A 26,188-nucleotide genomic window follows, 5' to 3' on the forward strand; every position below is an offset into this window, starting at 1 on the left:
CCCTAACCACTGTCACCCTAGGCAATATCCTAGGTTTACCTACTGGTAGGGCTGGCTCTGGATAAGACTCTCTCCATCACCACCAGTACTCTGCAACAACTGCTTGCAGAAGAAGCACAGGGTGACACACACCTCCGGCGCTTCTTCCAGCAATCTCTGCAGTGCGCATACATATTGGCATCAATGTTTTAATAAATACTTACAACACCTTGTTCTGCTTTCATGTCCTATGTAGCATATACTCTATTATAAGGGTTTTTCAAGTCACCAAAACTATATAAAGCCATAGACCCATATTTGCAAAGTTATTTAAATAATTGGAGGAACCGATATGCAAAACAAATCTGAACATATAAAATATTATGCATAATAAGAAAAAATTTAAAAATCCTCTTTCACAGTATTTTACCTCTGACATGGCCATGCGCATGATATGATGTAATTATCTAGCACAGTGCAGTCAATGTTACAACAGATCGGTGTTATTATGATACACTTGAGGTGACTGGACCCTGCCTGCGCTTCACACGGCTCTGCTTGAAAAAGGGAGCGCTGCGTGCACCTAACAGTAGTGCACGCAGCATTGCCCATGTATATTATGGGGATAGGAAGATTTGGAGAGCAGCCAAGCACTGTCTAAAATTATAGCCACGCCCCCATGCATACTTGTAACGTCCACTGGCGGCATGGTGTGGAAACCCCCTCTACAAATCCTGCGTTTGCCCTTGCTGTGAAAACAAGACTTATGAGGCGTGCAACTCTTTGGATTGTCAATTAGCCTGCATCTGACAATGACGTTGTGAGTATGACCCTATTGCTCCATAGCAGTACATCAAGGTACTGAGCAGTTCCAAATTCTCAGACACATGTCTCCTACCAATGTTCATATGTACATTACATTCGCAGTGTTTTCTGGTCTATGGTGACTGTATTGAACATACAGCTGCTTTATTATTTAACAACGCTGTCATGGAACATTGACTAAATTCTAGGCCCACTTACAAATTTGGAAATGATGGTTTTCAGAAACATATATCTACCTCCATTGACTAGCTGAACAGTAATAGGCAGTGCCATGATTCCCCACTGCTCCAGAGATGCAGTCTTCTAATGATGAATTATCCAGACATTGAAGTCATAGCTGGGCAAGAATGTGATTTAGTAAAAGCCACGTCCGATGGTTCAGTTGTTATGGTTTATCTTTTGGTGACATTCAGGGCCATTTGAAAGAATGAAGCGTTACATGATAATGATATACCTGTATGACTCGTGTCAATGTCAGTATTCGACCAATGAAACAACCTTTGGGATCACCTCTATTTATTCAGAAGAAGGAGGTATGTATGATACTTATTGTAGTAAGAAAAATAAAGCAGAACTCTCGTCATATTACACTGAATAGGGGAGAAAAATATTGACCTTGATAAAAAAAAAAATAGAAACATACTTTTTTAGAGCCTAGAAATAATTATATCTTTAAGCTAACGATCTAAAGTCATTTACGTCAAGACCTGACCCTTTTAATCTAGGAGAAATGTCTCTGCTCCTTTTAATTCAGCGCTGACTTTCAGACTGAAATAACATGTGTTCAATGACTTCAGTGAAGTAAAAACTTTTATATCAATTTATTAATTTAGCCCAGATTAACTCATACTTGCCAACTCTCCCGGAATGTCCGGGAGCCTCCCTAAATTCGGGTAGGTCTCCCGGGAGAGCAGGCAAATATCCTGCATATGGCAACATGCTCCCCAAAATGACGCGATTTACCGCACCCCGCCCCTCCCAGCCTCCAACCGCGCCCCCCTGCCTGGGATCTCCCAGAATTAGCTTGCTAAAGGTTGGCAACTATGGATTAACTCAAGTTTAAAAGTTACTGCCATCACCAAGATGAAATGGGTCAGGTTGACGTCTCTGTGAGTGTACATTAAAATAATCCATTCATTGAGGCAATGACATCTATTTGCTTAACAAAACACAGCTCTGTGACCTCATTGTGTCACAGGATAGTACACGGTAATTGAATAAAATTGTGACCAAGAATAATTTGCAATTTCTCACCAATTTTGTTTCAGCTGTGGTGCTTATAGTATATGATACTGTTAATGGGTAGAACAATCAAAGCTACATGCTATCTCTTATGACACACATCAAAGTAAGGCCAAACAGTATGGACCTTTAAATAGTAGTCTCAACTGCTCAGAGGCTGTCTTGTGCGTTGTTGTTGTTGTTGTTGTTGTTGTTGTTGTTATTAATATACTGCTCTGCACTTTCTGGCATTTTTTGAAGTTCCTAGGACAGGTCCAAGTGATATCTCTGTAAGAAATGTGACAAAGACAGCTGCTGCTATCGAGTGGGGAGAGATCCCTGAAGAGGACTGTTTGGGTTTTTTGTTGGGCTACAGAATATATTGCACAAGTACCTCAAGAAACACCACTCTAGGTAAGTGATGACAATGTATGTATTGTTCGTAGCAAAGGCCAATATTTATATTTAAAATAAAGTGATTTGTATATTCCGTTTTCCTTATGTCTAGAACAGGGGTCAGGGAACTTTTTTACCTTTTACCCCAAAATATATTTAGATACACCTACATTACCCCCTTGATTTGAAAGGAAGGAAATCATATATTATTAATTATTGGAATTCCATAGTTTTGTTCCCCCTTCTCTTACTATCCTCACCCTATGTGCCTCCATAGTTTTGTTCCCCCTTCTCTTACTATCCTCACCCTATGTGCCTCCATAGTTTTGTTCACCCTTCTCTTACTTCCCTCACCCTATGTGCCTCCATAGTTTTGCTCCCCTTCTCTTACTATCCTCACCCTATGTGCCTCCATAGTTTTGTTCCCCCTTCTCTTACTATCCTCACCCTATGTGCCTCCATAGTTTTGTTCACCCTTCTCTTACTTCCCTCACCCTATGTGCCTCCATAATTTTGTTCCCCTTCTCTTACTATCCTCACCCTATGTGCCTCCATAGTTTTGTTCCCCCTTCTCTTACTATCCTCACCCTATGTGCCTCCATAGTTTTGTTCACCCTTCTCTTACTATCCTCACCCTATGTGCCTCCATAGTTTTGTTCCCCCTTCTCTTACTATCCTCACCCTATGTGCCTCCATAGTTTTGTTCCCCCTTCTCTTACTTCCCTCACCCTATGTGCCTCCATAGCTTTGTTCCCCCTTCTCTTACTTCCCTCGCCTTATGTGCCTCCATAGTTTTGTTTCCCCTTCTCTTATTTCCCTCACCCTATGTGCCTCCATAGTTTTGTTCCACGTCTCTTATTTCCCTCACCCTATGTACCTCCATAGTTTTGTCCCACGTCTCTTATTTCCCTCACCCTATGTGCCTCCATACTTTTGTTCCACGTCTCTTATTTCCCTCACCCTATGTGCCTCTGTTATTTTACTTACTTTTCTATTGACTTTTTCTCTTCTTCTTTTTTCTTCTTCTCTGTTCTTCTTGTCTTGTTTTCTTCTGCCGCTGCTCCTCTCTGTTCCTCACTGAAAATGACGTTGGGCCGCCCGACATTCAGTGGGAGAGAGGAGGAGAGGAGACTGCTGGGAGCCGCCGCGCGGTCATGTGATAGAAAAAAAATCACATGACCGCCGGCAGTGTGTCTCTGCAGCATTACCTCCAGGAAATTAATTTTTACCCCATTTGGGGTAATTTACCCCGGTTCCCCGACCACTGGTCTAGAAGATACATGCTTCAGTGTGCCTGACAGGTTTTGTAAGCTTGTTTTCAAGTGTCTTTTGGACATTAATATATTAAAGCCTGTGTATTCCTGAGCTCAAAAATATACCTAGTGTGACCGGGTAGGGGGGCTCGGAAACATCTTCTGAGGTAGATGGTGTTTATAGCACGCGAGAGATTTCACACAAGTCTAAAGATTTCATGCAACTAGCCTCAGACAGTTTTATTCAGTAGGAAAACAGAAGAAAATTCCAAAATAAACACATTGCCTTCTGACTCTAACTATACACTGGCCACTCCTGAATAACAAACTAAGACAAAACAAAAAAAAAATTACAGTACAGATACTTACAAATATCAGGTTTTCTCTTACAAATACTCTGCAGCCCCTGTCCCCAGGCTGTAAGATGCTGACTGCGCTGGTTTGCAGCTTTTTACTAGCACCAGTCATGTGCAACTACTGATTACCAGCAGAATCACAGGTATTTTGGAAGGCAAAGTTTATGGACCTAATGGATGGAGCCCATCCTCACTCTCCATCCATAACCCCAGGACCCTTTTCTGTCTGATGTGGCCTATTAAATTAAATATTTGTAGTATGATTTATTTTCTATCCTCTAAAGAAAGCAGACATTGCTAAGGAGTGTGGTGTTTCTTTATCTTGTACCACTCTCAAACAGGGTAAAGCTATAGTTTGTGTGTTTGACTTCCCAGTGTCCTAGGCGATATGAATGTCTGAACAGTATGTAGATTAGTGGATTGATACATAGGAAAGGAGCAGTAGCATCAGAACAAGCAATTAGTTACTGGTATGATATTATTTATCATTTCAGCTTTTTGTTCTAAATCAGAATCGAGCTGTTTGTTATTGAGGGGGAGAATAAAATACTGAATTAAAATGTATATTTTAACAAAACTGCAGTTGGAAGGTAGGGTAAGAATAAGTATATTTTAACTTCAACCTTTGTATATGAAAAATTCAACTGATGGTTTTTCGTTGTCCTCACTTGTCAAGCTGTATTATGCAGAATTAGCCTTATTCATAACTGGTCATGGTCATACCGTAGTACTAACTCTGCACATGCTGGTCAAATAAATGTATCAGTTGATAATTCACCAGTGTGGATACAAGCAGAACAGTCTCCTTCAGTCTTTATTTCCCAATAGAGAAAGTGCAAACCTCAACACTGACACATATCTCTAGTCCACTATCTCTAAAGGTGATCTCTTGCACACTGCTGCGTGCATCTGGGAAAAGGCAGGTGTAGAATCTGGCTTTATGCATTGCAAATGCATGTCATCAAATCACTGATCTGCTCTGTTGATTGCCAAGCAAAAATATATCAAGTTACTTATTTCCGCTCATATCCACAAACCAAAGTGATTTTCAGCTCCCTCATTTTCCCCACCTTCTCCTGAAACTTCATCATCATTTATAGTTCAAAATCTAGTTCAAATAAAAGTAAATGGTATCAGAGATGACACGAATACTCCTTAAGTCCCATGCCCCATTATCTAAATCCCCACCCTATTCATCCAATGATCTTTACCAGATACTTAGGTTGAGGTTGCTTTATTTATCTTTTATCGCCCAAGCACATGTTCTTGAGACTCAATAACCTCACATATTTTATGCTTTCTACCTTCAATTAACTGCTTAGCTTTTAACCAACTCTTTATTCTTACACTCTTCACTGGTACATTGCTCTCTTATTCTAAATATCCAAAAATAATGAGCTGCTGCTCTCCTATGCCACTAAATGAATGCCTATAATAAAGCAATCATATTTCTGTCCTCCAACTCTCTTCTTGTCCCTGACTGGTTTGGCTTCCATTCCCAAACTGCTCCAATGTATCCAATAATCTTATATCTGCTAAGGCCAACGGTCACTTTACATTTCTTTTTTGCACACTGTCAGGATGAGGGCATAAATATGATATGATGAAATAGAATATTAAATGTCAGGGCCCAAATAAATTATTGCATTGATACATAGAAGTGAACATAGTTTTCCCCTCAGATAAAAATTTGTTTCTTTTTTATAACATATTTTCAATTAGCACATTAAGAGGTAATTATGTTGAGCAGACCCTTTGTGAGGAGACCAGCTTAAGATATGCAGATCCTAGACATCCATTGTTTTGATCATGTATTCCACTTCCTAATTGACTTCCTTTCAATAGGTATTGTAAACAAAAAAGAACCACTAGATGTAAATTAGAGAGAGCCATATGCCTAGGTGAGAATCTTGGAGACTGAGGCAAAAATCTGTAGGCTCTTTATGCAGGTATATAGAAATATGAACTTCAAAGAAAATGCCTTCATATTTCATATTTTGGGAAATCTGTGTGCCACTCCATACTGAGGGGCAAATACGACATCCAGGTTGTGAATTATACTTACTAGCAGTACGGGGGACAGCTTTAATCACGTCTTTGGGAAAGGTATGTCATATTGTTATAATTCCATCACGTTTGGTATTTAAATGTGTGGGAGATTAGGACTGGTTTATTGAAGGAGGAGCTATGTCTCTGGGATATATCTGTGAAGAGTTACCAAAGGTCAAAACTTCTGTAATATTTTTAAGCAAACTATAGTTGACACCCAGGGGACATTCCTGCCCCCCTATTAGCATCAACACTGCCCCTGTGAAGGCCGTCCCATTTCATTTTGCCTAAAAACATGTGTTGTGAAGGTGCAATTTGTCAGTCTTTTGGGAAATCAGTCGATATTGATAAGCTGTCAGTCTTCAGGCTAATTTCCCTTGGCACAGAACATACCACTTATCTGTAAGTTATACTTTGAATTTAATCCCATTATTTTAAATTATTTTGTTTATTATGTATGTTATGTCATCTTAGTTGTTTTTAATAATCTGTAAGCATTGTAGTTTTTGCATAGTAAATCTAAAAATGTAATAGTTTATGTCCTTATTGCTCTAAACGAATTCACTGCTTGTTTAGAAGAGAGAGAGATTGCTTGGCTGGGTTAATTCTTTAGAAACCAGTGTGTGAAGGGTTAACTGTTTAGCCACCAGATCACAGAGGGTGTGCCATTGGGTAATTATGTCATAGGTTTGCTACAGGCCTTATATGTAGCTGGTGGCAGTTGCTGAGAAGTGTGATGCGTGTGTCTGTATTGGGAAAGGGACCAGTTAAACCTGTAGCCTGAAAGGTAGTTGAGAGTGAGGTTTAGGCTGAAATCCCTTACAGTAAACTTCCAAGTCACAACTGCGGATTGTGACAGATAAAGGGGATCAAGAGAGGTTTCCTGATAAATTAGTGGTGATATATTGTTTGACTGTGTGAATATATGATAAGATATTAAACCAGGGAGTAGCTAGAGGTGGCTATTCATGACACACACCTTTTCCACTCTGATCTCTCTGAATCTTTCATGACTAATATCTTCATCTGGCTTCCCACTAGCTATCCTTACACCATCTATAGATCAAATAATGCAAAATATAACTGGGGGCCTTCGCAATAACTAATTGTTGAAATCTTGACTCGATATTGATTTATCCTCGAGATTAACATTTTATATATTAATTCTTCTCCTTTTTTATATTATCAGCATATAAAATCTATCTTGCAGTGTGAATTTATTCCCTAATCAGTGAACTATATCCGTTTAGTTAGCTTAATAGCTACAATGTCATTAGGATATAATCTCACAATCACACTTGTTGTCAGAAAATTGTAATTGGTGCAGTGTTCTCCCCACGTTTTATTTGTTGGGCGTTCCACCATCAAAAATCCACTGTCGCCCTCACCCAGCGGAAAAGCAATGACCCCTGCCGCACGGCATTATGATACGGCCGAAAGTCGTGCTGCACTAATGTCAGCTCGACTTTCGGCCGCGTAACAGTGAGTGCAGGGCAGCAGGGGTCATTGCTTTTTCCTTTCCAAAATTAGCCCTCCACTTAGGCTATTGCCTCTCTAGTTGACGCAAAATTCTGCTGCCACACTTCTATACATCACTCACTATTTTCCACTGCTTCTTCTGTTTGTAGCTCCCTTCAAACTTTTGACACTAACGAGCTACAATGCCCTGCATTATGTCTCCTCTATTATTTCAAAATACTCTTTAAAGTGTCCTCCATTATGCTAAACTCATCATATTTATGCCCTCAAGACTCTTCCTGAGAAGCACCATGCCTAGACTTTATCAAAATATTAGAGTCTATTCCTATTCTCCTGCATTAACGCACTCTTCATTGGTTACAGTAATCCCCATAGACCTAGCTCTGGAATTGTAGGTATGGGTCTATTGCCAGCTGCATGTGTGCACATGTGGTGTTTGAAGTGACCAATACATTGTCTCCATTGAAAAGCCTGTGCACTTGGTAGCCATAGAGTCTTTCACTCGATCGGGTAGCTGGCTGATTACGTCCACAGACTTCTAAAATCAGGAACAGGTCCAAACACTCCGGTGTGTGCCTTGTAACCGCCCCTTGCCGACACGTTTAAATTACGGAAATCTTTATCAAGGCAAAATCTTCCTTGATAAAGATTTACGTAATTGAAACACGAATTTAGAAGTCTGTAGACGTAATCAGCCGGCTATCCGATCGAGTGAGAGGGATCAGAGATTACTGCTACATGCTTGTATCCAGCTTAAATGGGGTAAGGGTCCAGCCTTATAGATGGTGTTTGTGTTTCTACATGGGGAAAGAGATATAAGGATTTTTTGCCTATTTTATTATTGATTGTTATTAAATATCTTTTTTATTGGGATAATGCAGCTTGTTAGTATTTGTTTTTTTTTTTGTATGTGCTGCAAGGATTTATGCACCAGAAAGACGGATTCCATCTAATAGGAGAAGTGCTTTATTGTGTCCTTAAGCAACCACGGCAGTTTTGAGATTACCCTCTTGTAGGTTTGAAACCAAAGGGGACGTATTTCGCTCACGTGGTGTTTTCAATTATAAGGCCACACACATTGGTGTTCATCGGTTTTAAACAATTATTCCCTTAATATGCATGTTACACTATGATGCGATTTTTGTGGTTTATTTTTCACATATGGAAATTACATTGTGATATAGCTTCATAGTGCTCTAATTGTATGAATATTGGCTAAAGTGGAGATTGTTATTTTTTTATATAATTTTTAGGTTGTTAGTGCCATACCTGCTTACCATATTTTATATTATGCAATGGGATGTCAAGAAGATCTGGGGCTGAATGTATCAAGCTGAGAGTTTTCAGGCGGGTTTGAAAAACCAATCAGATTCTATCTATCATTTATTATGTACATTCTGCAAAATGATAGCTAGAATCTGATTGGTTGCTATAGGCAACATCTCCGCTTTTCAAACCCGCTGGAAAAATTGCAGCTTGATACATTTACCCCCTGGTCTTGGAGAAAAATCTTGTTCAACAATTTGAAAACAATCATGATATGTATACTCTCAACTTCCACCCTCTGATTGTTCAAACTCTCATCATCCTCAGGGAATGTTAGAAGTGTAGCAGGATTATGTACTGCACCTCTTTACAAACCAATGTTGGAAGGAACCCGCAAATTGTGTTCCCATTTTGTAAGACCGGCAGTGGAAATGTGTTGTGTTTGTTTACAAGTGAGCAGTGCTTCTACTGCATTTTGGAACATACAAAAACAACTGCTGTCCAAGTACAACATCTACTATTTTCTCAACTAACAGCGCTGCTGCTGCAACAGCTCTAAGACATACAGATGAAGACTGAACAATAGGATAATAGGATCTAGATGGGCACTGTAGTATGCTACAGAGCTTTGTTTGTGACCATGGGGTATATTTACTAAACCGCAGGTTTAAAAAAGTGGAGATGTTGCCTATAGCAACCAATCAGTTTTCATCTGTCATTTTGTACAATGCACTAAATAAATGAAAGCTAGAATCTGATTGGTTGCTATAGACAACATCTTCACTTTTTGAAGATGTTGTCTATAGCAACCACAGTTTAGTAAATATAACTTTCATGTCTCTGTGTTAGAACCCCTGATGTGTATCCTAATTGCTCATGTATGAAAAGTAAGAATGATTTGTCATATGTTGCAATACCAAGTGCAGGTGGGCTGGAAAGCGCTGTTTGTGTGTAGCAGATCATTAATTTGTTTCTGCAACATGTATGACTGGATCTGGTGCTGTGCTGTTTGTAAGGTCATATAGTGAGGCTGCTGACAGAAATTAGGAACCCACTGCCTTCCGCATCCCATCATTCTTAAAAATACTCTTACTTGTTTCTTGGGAAGCTGTATGACATGAACAGTTTTCACTCTGTTGTAAGGTGTCTAAATCCAGGAAAAAGACAATGACCAATGTGTTCAACTTTTGTTAGCGCAACTGTAATTTGTCTTTAGAAACCTTGTGTCCTTTCTTAGCCAGAAAGCAGAGGAGGACAACTGTATCCTGCTGGGAAATTTCTAAGCTCTGTGAATACAGCAAAAGTTCATCCACATATTGCATGAGTGTGGAGCCACAAAAACATACTTACCTATGTTTGGCAAGTTGTATCCGGGAGAGGGGCGTGTCTAGAGGGGAGAGGTACAGCGAATCGAGTCATTTTGGCCCCCGCGTCAAATATGCCGTTTTGTCGGGGGGGGGGGGGCGGGGTCAAAATGACGCTATTCACCGCAAATCGTGTCATTTTAGCACCACAACTGCGGGATGTGGGAGATGTGCCAGCTCTCCCGGGAGTCCGTGTGACCAACCCGAATTTTGTAAGTCTCCCGGACATTCCGGGAGAGTTGGCAAGTATGCACAAAAATATGCTAAGTCTAAGTTTGACTAAAGATTGTGTGGCTATCAGAATAACCCTGGGGAATTCTGGTCCATGTATATTGCTGTAGGTGAATGTAAAGAGTATGAGCTATCAGGATGCAGGGGAAAGCTTAAAAATACAGAACACAAGTTAATTACTGAAAAATGTGCGCTATTTTCTGACACTTGCATCAAAATTGTAGCAGGGTTGGATATAACAGGACAAAGAACTTGCACTACAGTGTTAATATCCCTTAAATCCTGTATCAGCCTATAGCCACCACATCCACTCTTTAACAGGCATGATTGGGGTGTTGGCACTGCTGCTTGTTTTTACAAGAACTCCTTGTTTCAAAGTTATTTGCATCACTGAAAAAAATCGAATTTCTCAGGTTTTAATGGATATTGAGGTAACTTAAGTAGGCATGCCTGGTTGTTTAAAGTAAATTTGTACAGAATAGATTGTGGTCATCAATCCTACATCATCTGGGCCCTCTGACCACAGTGTGGGAGGGACAGATGAGATGAGTGTTTCACATACTTGCCAACATTTGTTTTTGGGCTTCCGGGAGATGCCGGCTGGGACGTGGGCGTGCAGGGGGCGGGGCACCAAAAATTGCGTCATTTTGGCCCCGCCCCCGTGACGTAATGACGCAAACCGCGTCATTTTACTGCGGGGGCGGGGCCAAACGCCACGATTCTGGGTGAATCGCGCCGTTTGAAGCGAATTCTGCCCACTTCACTAGGAAGTGGGCAGATCAGGAAGATTGTCACACTCTCCCGGGAGTCGATTCCAGGTGAATCGCGGTGTTTGAAGCGAATTCTGCCCACTTCACTAGGAAGTGGGCAGATCAAGGAGATTGTCACACTCCCCCGGGAGTCGGGGAGACTCTCGCGAAATGCGGGAGTCTCCCGGACATTCCGGGAGAGTTGGCAGGTATGGTGTTTCATTAATCTGGGTTTGCAACACCCATAAGTTGGATCCATGTGTCCATAACAAATCCTGTACAAATGTCTGATGCTTTTCAGGAACGTCAAGAAAAACACTTTTTTCAAAACAATTCATAATACATCTTAGTTTAAAAAGCAAATATCTTCCCAATAAACTGACCAGAGCATCAACAGAAAGGAGAAAACATTGCTGGTCATTGAGGGGACCCAGTTGTACAAGCACAAGTTTAAATTTTTGCATTTGCACAGCCTTTCCACTGACTCCAACAGTCATCACAGTTTTGGAAGAGAGGGGACATTAGTAATGAGAGACAGTGCAGTCCCCATATTAACAAGAAAAGGTATTGTTAGTCTGTCAACATTAGGAATTACCACTGCTTCTGCAACATGATTATTAACATGCTGCAGAAAACAATCATTACGAAAAGTCTTCAGTCACATTATTATCTGTGGCATTGTCAGTCTATTTGACTCTGTATGTTCTGCCATCACCCTAGAGTGAGGTCAATTTGTTTTTGGTCTATAGGGCTTTTTTGCAGTCATAAGATAGGTGTCCCTTTTTCTGACAATTATAGTATTTCGCATCCTTAAGATCTTCTCTCTGACATTTTCTGTAGTTTGGTCTTTGTTCCATTCTGCAAGTGGTTTCTACAGCCTTTATTTGCATATTCACCAACATGTCTGTTTCTGTCTTTGTGTGTGAGATTAGTTTCATGCAGTCTTACAGCATCCAGCTACTCTGCCAATCCTGTGTGTGTGTCTGTATTGTAGGTATTGTGGCATCACTCGACTTTTTAGTGGAGGAATCAAATCATTTACAAAAGTTGTGCTTACCAGGACTGCATATCCTGGGTTTACAGCAATATTTTCTATTCCTGCAGCTTGGTTCAATGCTTCAATAAAGCTAACATGATATTCAGCACATGTTTCTGTAGGGTTCCCTCTAGTGTTCATAACCTTAATCCAATCTATAATAGTGGGCTAGAGTGTCCTTTCCCAATAAAAATTCTATTGCTTTTGTGTAATCATCTTTACTACAGATATTTATTGTTTTTAAGTCAGCTTCTCCAACTATAATGTCTGTAACACTTTCTCCAAAGATTAACTTAACAGGTGCAATATATCTGGAAAAGTAGGACTGTGTACAGTGTAAACCAAATTCAGATATTTTATAGTACAGTCATGGCCAAAAGTTTTGAGAATGACACAAATATTAGTTTTCACAAAGTTTGCTGCTTCAGTGTTTTTAGACCTTTTTGTCAGATGTTGCTATGGTATACTGAAGTAAAATTACAAGCATTTCATAAGTGTCAAAGGCTTTCATTGACAATTGCATTAAGTTTATGCAAAAAGTCAATATTTGCAGTGTTGACCCTTCTTTTTGGAGACCTCTGCAATTCACCCTGGCATGCTGTCAATCAACTTCTGGGCCACATACTGAACGATGGCCGCCCAGTCTTGTCTAATCAATGCTTGGAGTTTGTCAGAATTTGTGGGTTTTTGTTTGTCCACCCGCCTCTTGAGGAATGACCACAAGTTCTCAATGGGATTAAGGTTTGGGGAGTTTCCTGGCCATGGACCTAAATTTTTAATGTTTTGACCCCCGAGCCATTTATTTATCACTTTTGCCTTAAGGCAAGGTGCTCCATAATGCTGGAAAAGGCAATGTTCACCACCAAACTGTTCTTGGATGGTTGGGAGAAGTTGCTATGAAGTATGTTTTGGTACCATTATTTATTCATGGTTGTGTTCTTAGGCAAAATTTTGAGTGAGTCCACTCCCACCAGTGCAGAGCTTGCTCAGGAAAGGCATTAGGCAGGTGTGAGTGCATCTGCACGCACGCAAAGACTTTTGGAGGATGGCCTGGTGTCAAGAAGGCCAGCAAAGAAGCCACTTCTCTCCAGAAAAAACATCTGGGACAGACTGGTATTCTGCAAAAGGTACAGGGATTGGACTGCTGAGGACTGGGGTAAAGTCATTTTCTCTGATGAATACCCTTTCAGATTGTTTGAGGCACCTTGAAAAACACTTGTCCGGAGAAGGAAAGTTGAACGCTACCATCAGTCCTGTGCCATGCCAACAGTTAAGCATCCGGAGACCATTTATGTGTGGGGTTGCTTCTCAGCCAAGGGAGTGGGCTCACTCTCAATTTTGCCTAAGAACACAGCCATGAATAAAGAATGGTACCAAAACATCCTCCAAGAGCAACTTCTCCCAACCATCCAAGAACAGTTTGGTGACAAACAATGCCTTTTCCAGGCATTGTGGGGACATGGCAAACCGTATGAGGCAGTGAGTTTACAGAGAATAGGAGTCACAAACCTAAAAGCTCGAGCCCCAAATTAATTATTGGAGATTCTAGGTACTGTTAGTTGCCCTTCATCTGTAGATAGAAGTAATCGAGTGTGAATGTAAGGAATCAAAAGCTGCTTCAAGTACCCAGGACCCTGGTTGTGTAGGACTCTAAGTGTCAATATTCCAATCTTGAAACAGATTCACCCACTAACAGGCATCCAGTGATGGTAATGGAAAACATATGTTATGTGGCAGGAGTGGGACTGGTTAGTTAACAGCCCGGCTGCTGCATTTTGTACCAGCTGCAATCGGTCCAATTGTTTTCTAGGAGACTTAAGTAAAGTGCATTTCAGTAGTCCAAGCGTGAGAACACAAATGAATGTATGAGTGTAGAAAGATCTTCTGAGAGAATCAAATGCTTGAATCTGGCTATGTTCTTCAGATGAAAGAATGTAGATTTTATCATAGCTGAATTCTAATGTTTAAATGTCAAGCCACATTCAAGTACAATGCCAAGATGCTGCACACGATCACAGTTTTGCAACTCGGAACCCCCAAGCTTAATTCTAGTTGGTTGGCACAGCTGCTGTCTTCTATTGCTTCGATGGCTATTTCGTGTTGTGCTCCTATCATAAGAACTTCTGTTTTATCAGGATTCAGTCTCAGGCAACTGCCACTCATCCACTCTTGAAGCTCAGATAAACAATTCTTTAGGATTGGTATTGGGTTCTTAGTACCAGGAGCAAAGGACAGTTCACCCAGTGGTACCATGTATACTGCAAATAGCATGGGAGGTAGGATAGAGCTCTGCAGAATGTAGCATGTGGCACTAGTAGAGATGAGTATACACTTATACTCTCTATTACCTGCCAGTGAGAAGTGATTTGAGCCAGCTGAGGAATGTGCCATCCAGTACACAGAATTTCCTCAGACGCACTATTAGAATCACATGGTCTACAGTATCATATGCTGTCAAGGAGTATTAAGATAGAACAATCATCTCTGTCTGGTCCATCAGATGATCATTAAGCACACTTACCAGCAGGGCCATCTTACCAACATTATGGGCCCCCGGGCAAAGCAGTGCACTGGGGCCCCTACCCACACAACCACAGGATTTTATATATTTTATATATATATATATATATATTTATTTTATTTATTTTATTTTTATTTATTTTTTATTTTTTTACAGCAACTAAAAAATCAAATCCCCCCTTCACTTACCTTTCAATCGCCTTGTTCTCCGATTGCACCCCTTCTTCTCTTCTTTTTTCTTTTTTCTTTTTTTCTGTCTTCGGATTCTTTGAATTTCGCTTGCTTCTCCATTGCTTCTTGCATTGTGGCTCCTCCGTGCTGCGCTCCTCAACGAAAATGTAGGGCGTGATAACGTCACTGGCAACATTCAGTGTGAGCGCAGCATGGAGGAGGGGAACAGAGAAGGAGCCGGATCACCATCTAACCTGACCACATGACCACAAAAGGTAAGTTTTGGGAGGTTTTTGCAGGATTATTTATTCTAATTAAGAAAGAGCCCTGCCTATAGGGCCCCCTTGCCTATGGGGTCCCTGGGCACTTGCCCATTGTGACCAGTGGAAAAGACGGCCCTGCTTACCAGGGCGATTTCAGTATAATGTGATCTCCTGAATGGAATGGATCACAAATATTTTTGAGTTGACAAATGGACTTCCAGCTAGGTTGCAACCACTTTCTCACTAACTTTCTCTAGTCTAGTCTGGGTCTTTTTTTTAGAATAGCTTTGACAATTGCTTTCTTTCAAGCATTGTACTATTTTGGCAACTATTAGACCAATTACATCGATACACCCGATTAGAAGGTTTGTTGAGGTTGAGTCCATATCACTGTTGGTAGGACACAACCTTAGGGTGAATTCAACAATGTCTTCTACATTTTGCATAAACATATTCATCTCTTACAAAACCAAGCATACAAAAAAGGACAGATCTGTGTACAACATGGCTGCTAAACTCCATTTTGTATCCAGTTTGTTATTTATCTTTCACACCTTCCCTTACTCTAATGGTGAACAGCATTGAAAGAATAATCATCTTGCACCATTTTGGGTTGTAGATGGTTAATCCTGGACATGGACCATATATAATTCTGAACACCATTAAACCAGTGTATGAAAATGTTATGAATTTCAATAGTATTCTGGTTAAATGAGGCAGGAGATTAGCAAGTTTTCTTTACAGTAAATTGTGTGTAATAATATTTGGTATTTTATTATTTTGTAATACCCCAACTTCATATCACGTTTAATTTTGGTAAGGTATTTGTGCATATATGTAACCTTTATAATATTTTGTATACATGAATCCTACTATATATACAGTAGCCTTATTCATATATATCAATACATACTTTACACAATGAGGCAATTTTTATTAGCGATATTTCTAAAAACAGACAAAATAAGAAGTGCTTTATTTTTTTCTGTAGAAATAACACGCTGCATGTTTTTATCCTAGAAATGTTTCTGAATTCCACAAATCAAAGAAGATATCTGTTAGAGGGACTCACAAGCGATCATGCATATGAGGTGACCGTGGCAGGAGTGACAAGCAAAGGGGCAGGAACGCCCAGTGCTTCTCGTATGTTCAAAACGCTCAAATATGGTAAAAGAACATTTCATTCACTTCAGTTTGTAGCATTAATTATTTTATTCCTTCATTAAGAAAAATTATTAAAATATTTAACAGACTATCAAAAATTTTGGTAGAAACATGTAATATTCCCATTTGCTAGAATATCTGTGCTCCTTTTAGGTAGGTCAGACCTCTAAGCAAGTGGTACCTGCCTAACTCAGACCCTGCTGACCCCTCGGTTTCAATTCTAGCTTTCAGTTCTGTTCTGAAAGTACTTAGCTCCTTCTCTTCCTGTTATGGGCTGAACTTTAAGGGGAAGTTCCATATAAATGTTTTGTATTGAATTCATATTACCAATTATTGTTTATTAATGTTTGCGGACTTCTGGTGGAAACATAAGCATATGCATTTATTATCAAACCTGTGTGTCTGGGAGATTGCAGCTGACCTGTATCAAGTGAGTATGAATATATAGCGCACCTGTGTCATCTTCCATTTTATAATACAACTTGATTTGCAGACATGACTGGCTGTTGTCCTCATTACAATTTGCACTGCATAGGTATGCTGACTTAGGGGTAGATTTATCAAACCTTCTCAAAATGAAAAGTGCTCATAGCAGCCAAAATCTAGTTATCTAGTACACTCTAGATGTCCACCTGAGTGGAAGGAAGTAGTGGTAAGTTGGCCAAGTGACCAGAGAGGATTTGGCCACCTTATTACAGAACATAGTTATGGGAATTAGGCTCCTGACTGTAAGGTATACATAGTGATGGTGTCTCCCTTAGAAATCATGAAGTAGTTGACCAACATGCTATATACATTCATTGACCGACATTGCCTGTTTGAGTGAAAGATGTCCCCAATCCACCCAGCTTACTGAATGCCCATAAAAGGAAAAATGTGACTTCAGTTGGATGCATGACAGCTACAAAATCCTAATACTGCCCCGGTCATGTTTCTTGAATGAAATTCTCTCATTTCCTAATCTACGTCGCCTCTTCCCTGAACGTTTACATTGGAAGAATGTGAAGAGTCGGTGGTAATGGTCAGTACATTTGTTTTTGCTACACTGTTATTTCCCCATAATTAGCACATAATGTAGGATTGAGGATCCGTAACCACCCCAGAAGTAGTTGTTTTTAGGCAACATGGCGGCAAAAGGGTTTTCTAACAGATGCATATACTACAGCTATAGAACTTGTGTCCTTTATTATAGCCAATGGCAGAAGTCTAATGCTGACCTAAGCCAGGGTCTCCTAGCTAATATCAGAAATTATTTGAAAATGAACTGCTCTTGGAACAGATGTTATGGCCAGGGATATTAGCAAACTGGGGGTTAGTTTATTTACAACATATTTTGAGGGTTTGCTAACATTCTACAATTTCACAGAGCCACAGAAAATAACAGGATCCCCATAATCCTTCAAAATGCAATCACTCCGATTTTCCCTGCATCTAAAACAAATCTTCACTAAAGCATCAAGCTGCGGATTTCACTAGTGCCATTCAAACAAAAATACTGCTGTACTCTATACATATTTAAATCTAATACTCTATTTATAGGAATTAAAAACATCCATAAAAGCATTTAAAAATACACAAAATGCAAAACCCTGCACAAAAGGTCACACACTTAATATGTCTAGTGGGCATAAAGTACTAATGACCTCTGAGAATTTAGTAGGAGAGGTTTTTAAAGTGTATCTAGATTTATAACTTTGAAATTACTTATAGATTATGATTTAATAACGTTGAGGTTTGCAATAGAAAACCTGCCATAAAAACACTTGAGTTTGATATGTTATCTACTATCCACTTAAGCTCAAGCTCCTAATCTATACACAAAGAATCCGACCTATAAGTACAGATCAGTTTCAGAATAAAATGTATCTGAATGATTAAGCTGCTGAGGGTATCGGTGACAAAATAGCACATCTTTATTAAATACAAATGGGTTAATGTCACTGAGCAACTCACAATGAAATAGAGTGAACCTTATTGATTACGAACATTGGATGTATATCACAAAACACCTTGGTTTTACGCTGGTCCACCTAGATGGTCCACTATGTGCAAGGAAAGCCATTAAAATGATGCCTGCATTTCAATAATCTCATTATTTTTGTACCGATACCTTACATACTTTGAAAGGAATGCTCTCACTCCACCAAAATGTTCCCATCAGTCAGTGCATGTCTGCTTGTCCGCAGGTGCTGCCATATTGATCTTCTGCTAACCCATACACTTTGGAAGAAGCCCAAATGCAAAACAACACAAATGTGGACCTTGCACCATGACTCAGCAGTTTGGTGCTTCGTAAATGAGGCCCAATGATGTTTAATGGAACACACAATGTAAAAGTAGAGTACTCTATTATACTATTGATTTTATTATGAGTCATTTAATTGATTTCATCAGATACCTGACTGAACGAAAGCAAGTGTACTTGTTGCCCAATTAGACAATAGGCTAGTAATAAGGCATGTTGAGTAGGTTGCACCTATTCCTAACACCTTCTCTGAAGAGACTTGAGAATGACAGATATGTTTTCTTCAGATAGCACAGCAAAACACTTTTTTTTCAATAATAAACAACATATTTACATTGTCGTTAAAATACTATCTAATACAATATGGTATAAAAAATGTAGTTATTCCCGCAAACAATTTTTAAGGACACTTTCTGAATCCGCCGCACTTATAGAATACTATCGTAGCGGTCGTCCAATCCCTACGAAAGCATAAAACAACACTTCACTTGTGTCAACATTGGCCACATACCATCATCATCATCATCATCATCATCTGTTTATATACCAAGTTAGCAAATAAAATGCATATACATTACAGGCTCAGCTGTTTTCATTAAAAAGCAACATACAGTCATGATCACAAATATTGGTACACTTGCACTTTTTTCAAATAACTCACAATTTCCTCTTCTCTTCTTTTATTCTGTTAACCTGTAGATCCTTTGTTTTTTATTCAAATGTAATGCTGTATATCCTTTTAATTCAGAAATTTTAAAGAAATGGCATTGACAAAATTATTGACACCCTAGACTTAATGTATTGTAGCACGTCTCTACTGGCAGTTTGACCCGATCTCCTGGTGCAAACTGCTCCAGATATCCCAGATATGAAGGGTTCCTTCTACCTGACTGATGTTTTCAGATCACTCCACAAATGGTCTATGGGATTTAGATCTGGGGGTAAATGCATCAATCTGCGCATTTTGCAAGTCGCCGATATAACTTGCCTGTAAATACATTGCCGTTTTAAATCTGCCCTGGACTCATTGCACACACTGACACAAAACAGGAGAATGAGTCCTTTTCTTTATTCTAACTTGTTCAATGAGTGATTTCTATATTACAGGCACCTGCTACTCACCGCTGCAAACCAATGAAATACATATGTGGATAGCAAAACATGTTTAATTTTAAAAAAAAATATGGAAGAAACGGCGATTAGAAAAAACTACAAGGGTGACAATATTTGGGCCACGACTGTATATATAGTGCAATAATATTGATATTCACTTGTGTTAAATCTAAAATTCTGACCCAAGTCAGCCTGTGGTGTCAAGTATATCTGGAAGCGCTTCAATCAGCTGGAGAGAATTGACACAGACCAAGTTCTGTATGCAAGGAATATTCTCTAGTTTATTGATACAAAGATACAGGTTTTTATAGGCTACTGAATAAATGAATCCTACGTCATATGCATACAATAGTTTATACCACTAGTTTATGAGAAGCGCTACTGATTAACTTTCTCACGTATTCTTGAGGTGTTTACTTTTCTCCCCCTTCTAAGGACAGATGAGCCTATTATTTCTTATCTCAAGGGGAGTTGGAGATATGCTATGTGCAACACCATGGATACAGCTCCCATACTACCAGCTGGATATGAAGCTCATTATTGTTTTCATAACTGGTTACATTCTTCAGGTGTTCCCTATTAGTTCAACTTCAAGGCCATAGGCTCACATATTGCAAAACTGCAAGTTAACAGAAAAATGAATAATCTCTTCTAGCAAATAATATTTCTATACAAGTTACAATAAAATGGCTGAACAAAGGCCTTATGAGGCCTTAACAAAAAATCATATTTAACATTTCCCATCTTTTATTCAATTTTTGACCCTTTCTCCTCCTACCTACCTAATCCTATCTATAGAACCACATTCTTAATAAGCAGGTACTTATACACATGTAGGAGGCCACATGCATAGAGTTGGTCCCCTTAGGAATCTGTCAACTCATCCCCCACTAATAAGCCTGTGATCCTCCCTGTCCTAACTTGATTTATGAGGAGATGCATTTTGGCAAATGTCCATGTCTAGAAAAGATGGTTTCTTAGAAGATGGTTTCTTAAAAGATGGTTTCTTAAAAGATAGTTAATGAGTCTATAGTAGTTCTGCAGGCCTTGCATGTCCTTTGTTCAATCTTTAGTAGTTTCTTGTTGCAAACTCTGCAGTTCTTTGGCTTTGCTAGTCCAAATAATTCATGACACTCATAGTCTGGTCAGGTTTCAGAAGTAATTTCTGTGATCATCAGAGGTTCGGGATTTTCAGTGGTTCCCTTTTTGGAGAGACAACAATCAAGTGTCAGTAACTTCTTAATCAGCCATATATTTAGTTTCATTATCACCTATACGATCAACAGGATTGCTAAACCATTTGCTACTAATGCCAATATTTCCAATATCCAACATGAATCATTACTGACAACTTTACCAATGAGGTTATGCATCTGCACAAAGACATTTTCAGAGTTTACTCTACTATGAGTGCAAATTGTTGAGCACTCCTTCCCATATGTTTCTCACAGTGGCATAGGCAATATGTCACTTAACTGTCTGTTTCATACTGGGTTAGGGAGGCCTTAATCCCTACTTCAGTCACAATTATTCTGGCAAGACATATCAATACAATGAGACAGTCATTTCTATTTATCAGAACAAGACTCCCCTGATTTGAAGACTTTGCAGTGTTATGCGTGAATCCAGGTGTCTCTTTCCTGTACTTTCACTGCCATGGGAGTCGTCAACAGGACTTGATAAGGACCCTTGTATCTGGGTTCAAGACTTCTCCTGATGTGCTTTCTCACGACCACCCAGCCCCCCAGGGTGCAGTTTATGGGTACCTGTATCAAAATTAGGGTTTGCAATGGAGGAGAATATTTGACCATGTATTTCAGTTAGTTGTTTCTATAATAAGGCAACATAATTCAACAAATCACTATATACATGGTGTAGTTGCTATGGAAAATAACAGCCTGTTCTGTTTGCTGTGCCAAACAATATCTCATATGGTGTTAAACCTGTGTCTTTCCTAGCAGTATTTTTTACTGAGTGCAGGTAAACATGAGATCCATGGCAGACCTGTTTCAGCCATTATTTTCTGCATTTTCAATTTCAGTGTACCATTAAGGCGCTCCATACATCCTGAACTTTGGGATCTGTAGGGGGTGTGATAGTTTCTGGAATCCTTGCCCCGTAAAGTGTATCCCTCTGTCACTTACAATGACCTCTGGTACACCATATCATCAGATTACCTCATTCGCAATTTTCTTGGCTAATGCTTTAGCATTTGCTTTTCTATACAGCCATGTCTCCAGCCAGTGACTAAAGAAGTTGACACAGACAAGCACATTCTCAAAGCCCGAGCATTTGGGAAGTTATAAAGTCTATCTGTATCCTCTTATAGGGATATTATGTCTGGGGTGTGCTTTTCCATAGGACAGACTTACTCGGGTTACTTTGTGCACAGACTAGGCATTCTGCCACTAACGACTGTGCTGCTTGGGCGAACCCTGGTACTATCCATAAGCTGCTAGTGAGTACAACCATAGCATCTTTTCCCAGATGCACTTTCTCGTGTGCTATATTGGCCATAATGGGATAAACTACCTTTGGCAGACACAAACGCTGACCTTTACACCACTCCTTGCACTTCTAGTGCTCCATGTATTGCCCAAGTCTTTTTCTTATTTTCTGTTGCTTGTCTTTCCATAAGTTGGAGTGTGCTCTGGTCAAACAGGGGTCAGGGGGTCACCATGTAAATAGACTCCCCTTGGGGTACTGGGGCTATGGCGGCTTCTCGTGCGGCCTGGTCTATTTCACTTAGCTTCGGGGGTAGTATCTCTGTGTGTGTCTTCATCTTCATCACTGTTTGGAGGACAGCTGGAATGCAGTGAACAATGCCCTGGTATGTTCATCATATTGACTGGTTTGCTTGCTGAACCCATAAGGTCCCTACTTTTCCATACAGGGCCATAATCATGCGCAATTACAAATGCATAACTTGAATCAGTGTAAATATTTACTCTTTGTCCTTTTGCATATATGCATGCAAGTGTCAGGGCCTTTAGTTCAGCTTCTTGTGCTGACATGTGACTCGGTAGAGTCTGTTGAATCACTATTTCTGTGTGTGTGGTTACAGCACACCCTGTATACGGGACAGGATCTATGTGATAGTGTGAACCATCTACAAAAAGAGTGATGTCTGCATCTGGTAATGGTTTATCTTTAATGTGAGATAAAACCAGAGATTCTTGTTTCATTAGTTCTATGCAATCATGTTCAGAAAAATTTTGTTTGCATTTTTTTTTTCCCTTTCTTTCTGTTCAAGCTGGAATGGAATTCCCCCAAATCCTTAGGGTAACCCCAATATATACAGGTACTTCTCCCATCTTTTGAAACTTGCTGCAATAAGGCAGCAGGATTCAACATTGTGCACTGCTTAAGTGTAACGTTACTGGGAGTAAGCAGTGCTACTTCATTAGGATAGGCTTCAGTAAGGAGCATGTGGAATCCAAGGAAAAGGTTCTTGGTTTCTGAGTTCCACAAAGTTTACACTCATTAGATGGAGTGTACAGTACAACGGTTAAGACAGATGTGGTAACTTTAATTCTTCTGGAAGAGAAACACTTAGCTTAAATAACCTGTTAATAAGCCACATCATCAGTTCTATTAGTGTATATAATAATGTGTTGGGCCACAATACTCACAAACACATTCCTGCATTGGGTGTAAACCCCTGTAGTCATGGGTTGCTCTTTTCTTTATTTGGTTGGGTTAAACTTTCATATTAGAATTTTCTAATTATGTATAATGATCTATACATTACTATGGGCCTGAGTCTGGTTCTTCCAAACTTGGCTTTCCTTTCTAGTCTAGTACACATCTACAGCGCACAGCAAAGGAAAATAACGTGCAATCTATATTCCTCCTGCTAATATCAATGAACTCCCCTCTCTGGTCTCCCTTGGACCTTTAAAAAACTTAAAATACAGTTTACTCAGATTCCCCTTGTCTGAAGGTCTTAACATATATCTGTGAACATGAGAGGCTCTGGGGCCTCTTGTGCTTCCTTTTTTTTTTTTTTTTTTTTTTTTTTCTTCTAATAAAAAAGGAAAGGGAGGAAGAAAATACACAGTGCGCTCGGCAAGTGTTATATGTCACTCATTTCACAATAGGAGGGAATGTCCTTTGTGCTGTATATCTTCATACTTAGTAAATCTGGCCGGTAACAAATGTTTTGCTTGTGCTTGGTTTCTGTCACAACTTACGATACCGTTAAGGTAACTGGGTGTCCTAGCACAATATCTATACTCTTTTCAAGCACTAAAGCAGAGTAGTATGCAAGTGACCTTAGCTTGCGACCATGTATTTGTGTCAGTACTCCTTGTACATGTGCACTGACTTCATAACAAAATAATGTGAAAGGCTTGTCATAATCTGGCAAAGCCAGTGCTGGCGCTGAAGTTATTTCAGCTTAAAATTGGTTAAACATTTGGTTCTGCTCAGAGGAGAGTATAAATGGCTTGCTATGATCCAGAAGTGCTAATGCAGGAGCACATACAATTGCTCTTAAAGTCTTAAATCTTTTTCATTTCTGTAAAAATATAGAATTCCCATCAATGCATTACCATACCCACAATAAAAAGAATTATTTACAGTATATGACAATTATAGCACAGTAAATAAGGGCAGTAAATGTCTTTACAAACACTGATTTACTCAAAACTGTAATGAGGATACAAATAAAAACCTTTTGCTTTCTGCACATACAGAAAAACCACCTAGTTCATGCATTTGCTATGTGAATAGCACATAAACTCTAATATCTCTTCCAAAACAAGGTAATCATTACTCAGAAGAGTTTACGTTATTTAAATCCTTCATTAGTTTATACTTATGTTTGTTGTGGTGCAAAGATGGTGCATTGGAAGTTAAATCAATGCAATCTGGATTGCCTAATGGGTCTTTGCAGCTGGAGACCTGTGAATAAAAAAACTTTTGCATAGAGATTAACATTTATTTACTAGGAATTACTGTAACTGTAACATGCGTGTATACTGTTATCAGGTAACCAGTGAACAGCTGCTAAAAGCTTAACTGTGACGCTATGCGTTCCATGCCTTGATTTCCTCAAAGGGGCAGTCCCTAATTTCACAAATAGAGAATGTCAAAGTGACGAGACCTGGGCGAGTGTTCAAAGCCACTCCTTTCTTATCATCTCTTAGTACAGCCCTTTTAAATGACACTAATTAAATTTCCGGGTTTAGAAACATTCAATCTGGAATCTTGGTTCCAAGTATTCAACCATTTTAAAAGCAGCACTGTCTCATAAATCAGAGTACTCTCGTTAGACACAATACATTGTGTCTGTAAATCATTCAACATTTTCTCAACAAAATCTCTCTCCCGTGACCAAATATTCACACATATTTCTAGATTCTGTGATTTTCGTGTTCAAAGTAAAAATATATTCACTTAAGTCTCGCTCACAGACGACATTTTATCTCGTAACATTTCTTTAAAGGCATAACAAACCCTCCTGATTTCTGAGAACATTCATCAGCGCCATTTTAACACAGATAAAAACAGCATGTAAGCTCACTCCCACAATTCTCAACTTCATTAAAGAGAAAGCTATATTTCTGAACTTCAGAAACAAAATTATTTTGTTCAAATACAGAAACGGCTTGTTGGATCCCAGCCAGCTTTGTTCTGACACTAGTACTTATAGTGATAATGTACATTATTTACAATCTTGTCCGTGCAATCGGACCAAACATTTTAAAACTTCTTTTGTATCTTTTTAAAAGCTTATCATTAAGCAATGAATGTACAACTTTTTCAACCTTGAAACATATCTCTTGTAAAAAAAACGGACAAGACAGACAAACATTGTGATTTAAAGTAAATCAAACATCTCCCTTATAGAGCACTAAGACAGAGAACAAACAATGTGAATTATCACGGATCTCTCTCACACGCAGTAAGACGGAGACAAAACTCACATACAGAGAAAGAAAACTTAACTGACATCTTCCAGCCTACTGCTGTGGAACTACAAGTCCCAGCATTACACTAAATACAAGTTAGCTTCAACATGTTATCATCAATCAGCACTCCGGACACATTTTTTTAATTTTACATACATTGTCAAAAAACAAAAAACAGTGTGCTTCTTATCTCAACACACTGAAATCATTTACACAGAATAAGGGAGGGGCACATTTCACTTATTCAGCTGCACAGGATCAAACATACATTTATAATATACAACCTACTTGATTCATTATTCAGCTTCCGATGCATTTAGCATATCCACATATATTTCGACTTTTCAGATCTCTTAACTTTCCTGTGCCACCTCAAACAATCTCTTGGGGTTTGATCTCAATACCCCTTTGTTCTTGTCACATTACCACTTGCAACACCTTTGTTTCTCCATCCACACATATCTTTGGCTATCCCCGCTTTCTTGAAAAATTTCCTGCAGACCTTCTACTCCCCCATTTCCTTTAGTCTTTGTGCATCATATCTATGAGGGAGCTGCTGTCATTTGTTTACTATCTATATTACTCGTATTGAC

General features: G+C 39.3%; 1 protein-coding gene and 1 long non-coding RNA gene across 2 annotated transcripts in view; one reads left to right on the forward strand and one right to left on the reverse strand.

The window, feature by feature from the left end:
* LOC142109367 (interleukin-31 receptor subunit alpha-like) overlaps positions 1-26,188 on the forward strand; it is a 64,592-nt gene that overhangs the window by 32,491 nt on the left and 5,913 nt on the right. Inside the window, exons 9-11 of the mRNA XM_075193529.1 lie at positions 1,218-1,337; positions 2,287-2,439; positions 16,179-16,325. Of these exons, the coding sequence (XP_075049630.1) occupies positions 1,218-1,337; positions 2,287-2,439; positions 16,179-16,325 (420 nt within the window). The remainder of the gene's footprint in view (positions 1-1,217; positions 1,338-2,286; positions 2,440-16,178; positions 16,326-26,188) is intronic.
* On the reverse strand, positions 19,935-25,864 carry LOC142099304 (uncharacterized). Its single transcript, XR_012678508.1, has 2 exons — positions 23,955-25,864; positions 19,935-23,231 (listed from the first exon to the last, which is right to left on the reverse strand). It is a non-coding gene; the product is annotated as an uncharacterized LOC142099304 (long non-coding RNA).

The sequence above is a fragment of the Mixophyes fleayi genome, chromosome 1 (assembly GCF_038048845.1).
Source record: "Mixophyes fleayi isolate aMixFle1 chromosome 1, aMixFle1.hap1, whole genome shotgun sequence".
In the NCBI taxonomy this organism is placed as follows: Eukaryota; Metazoa; Chordata; class Amphibia; order Anura; family Limnodynastidae; genus Mixophyes; species Mixophyes fleayi.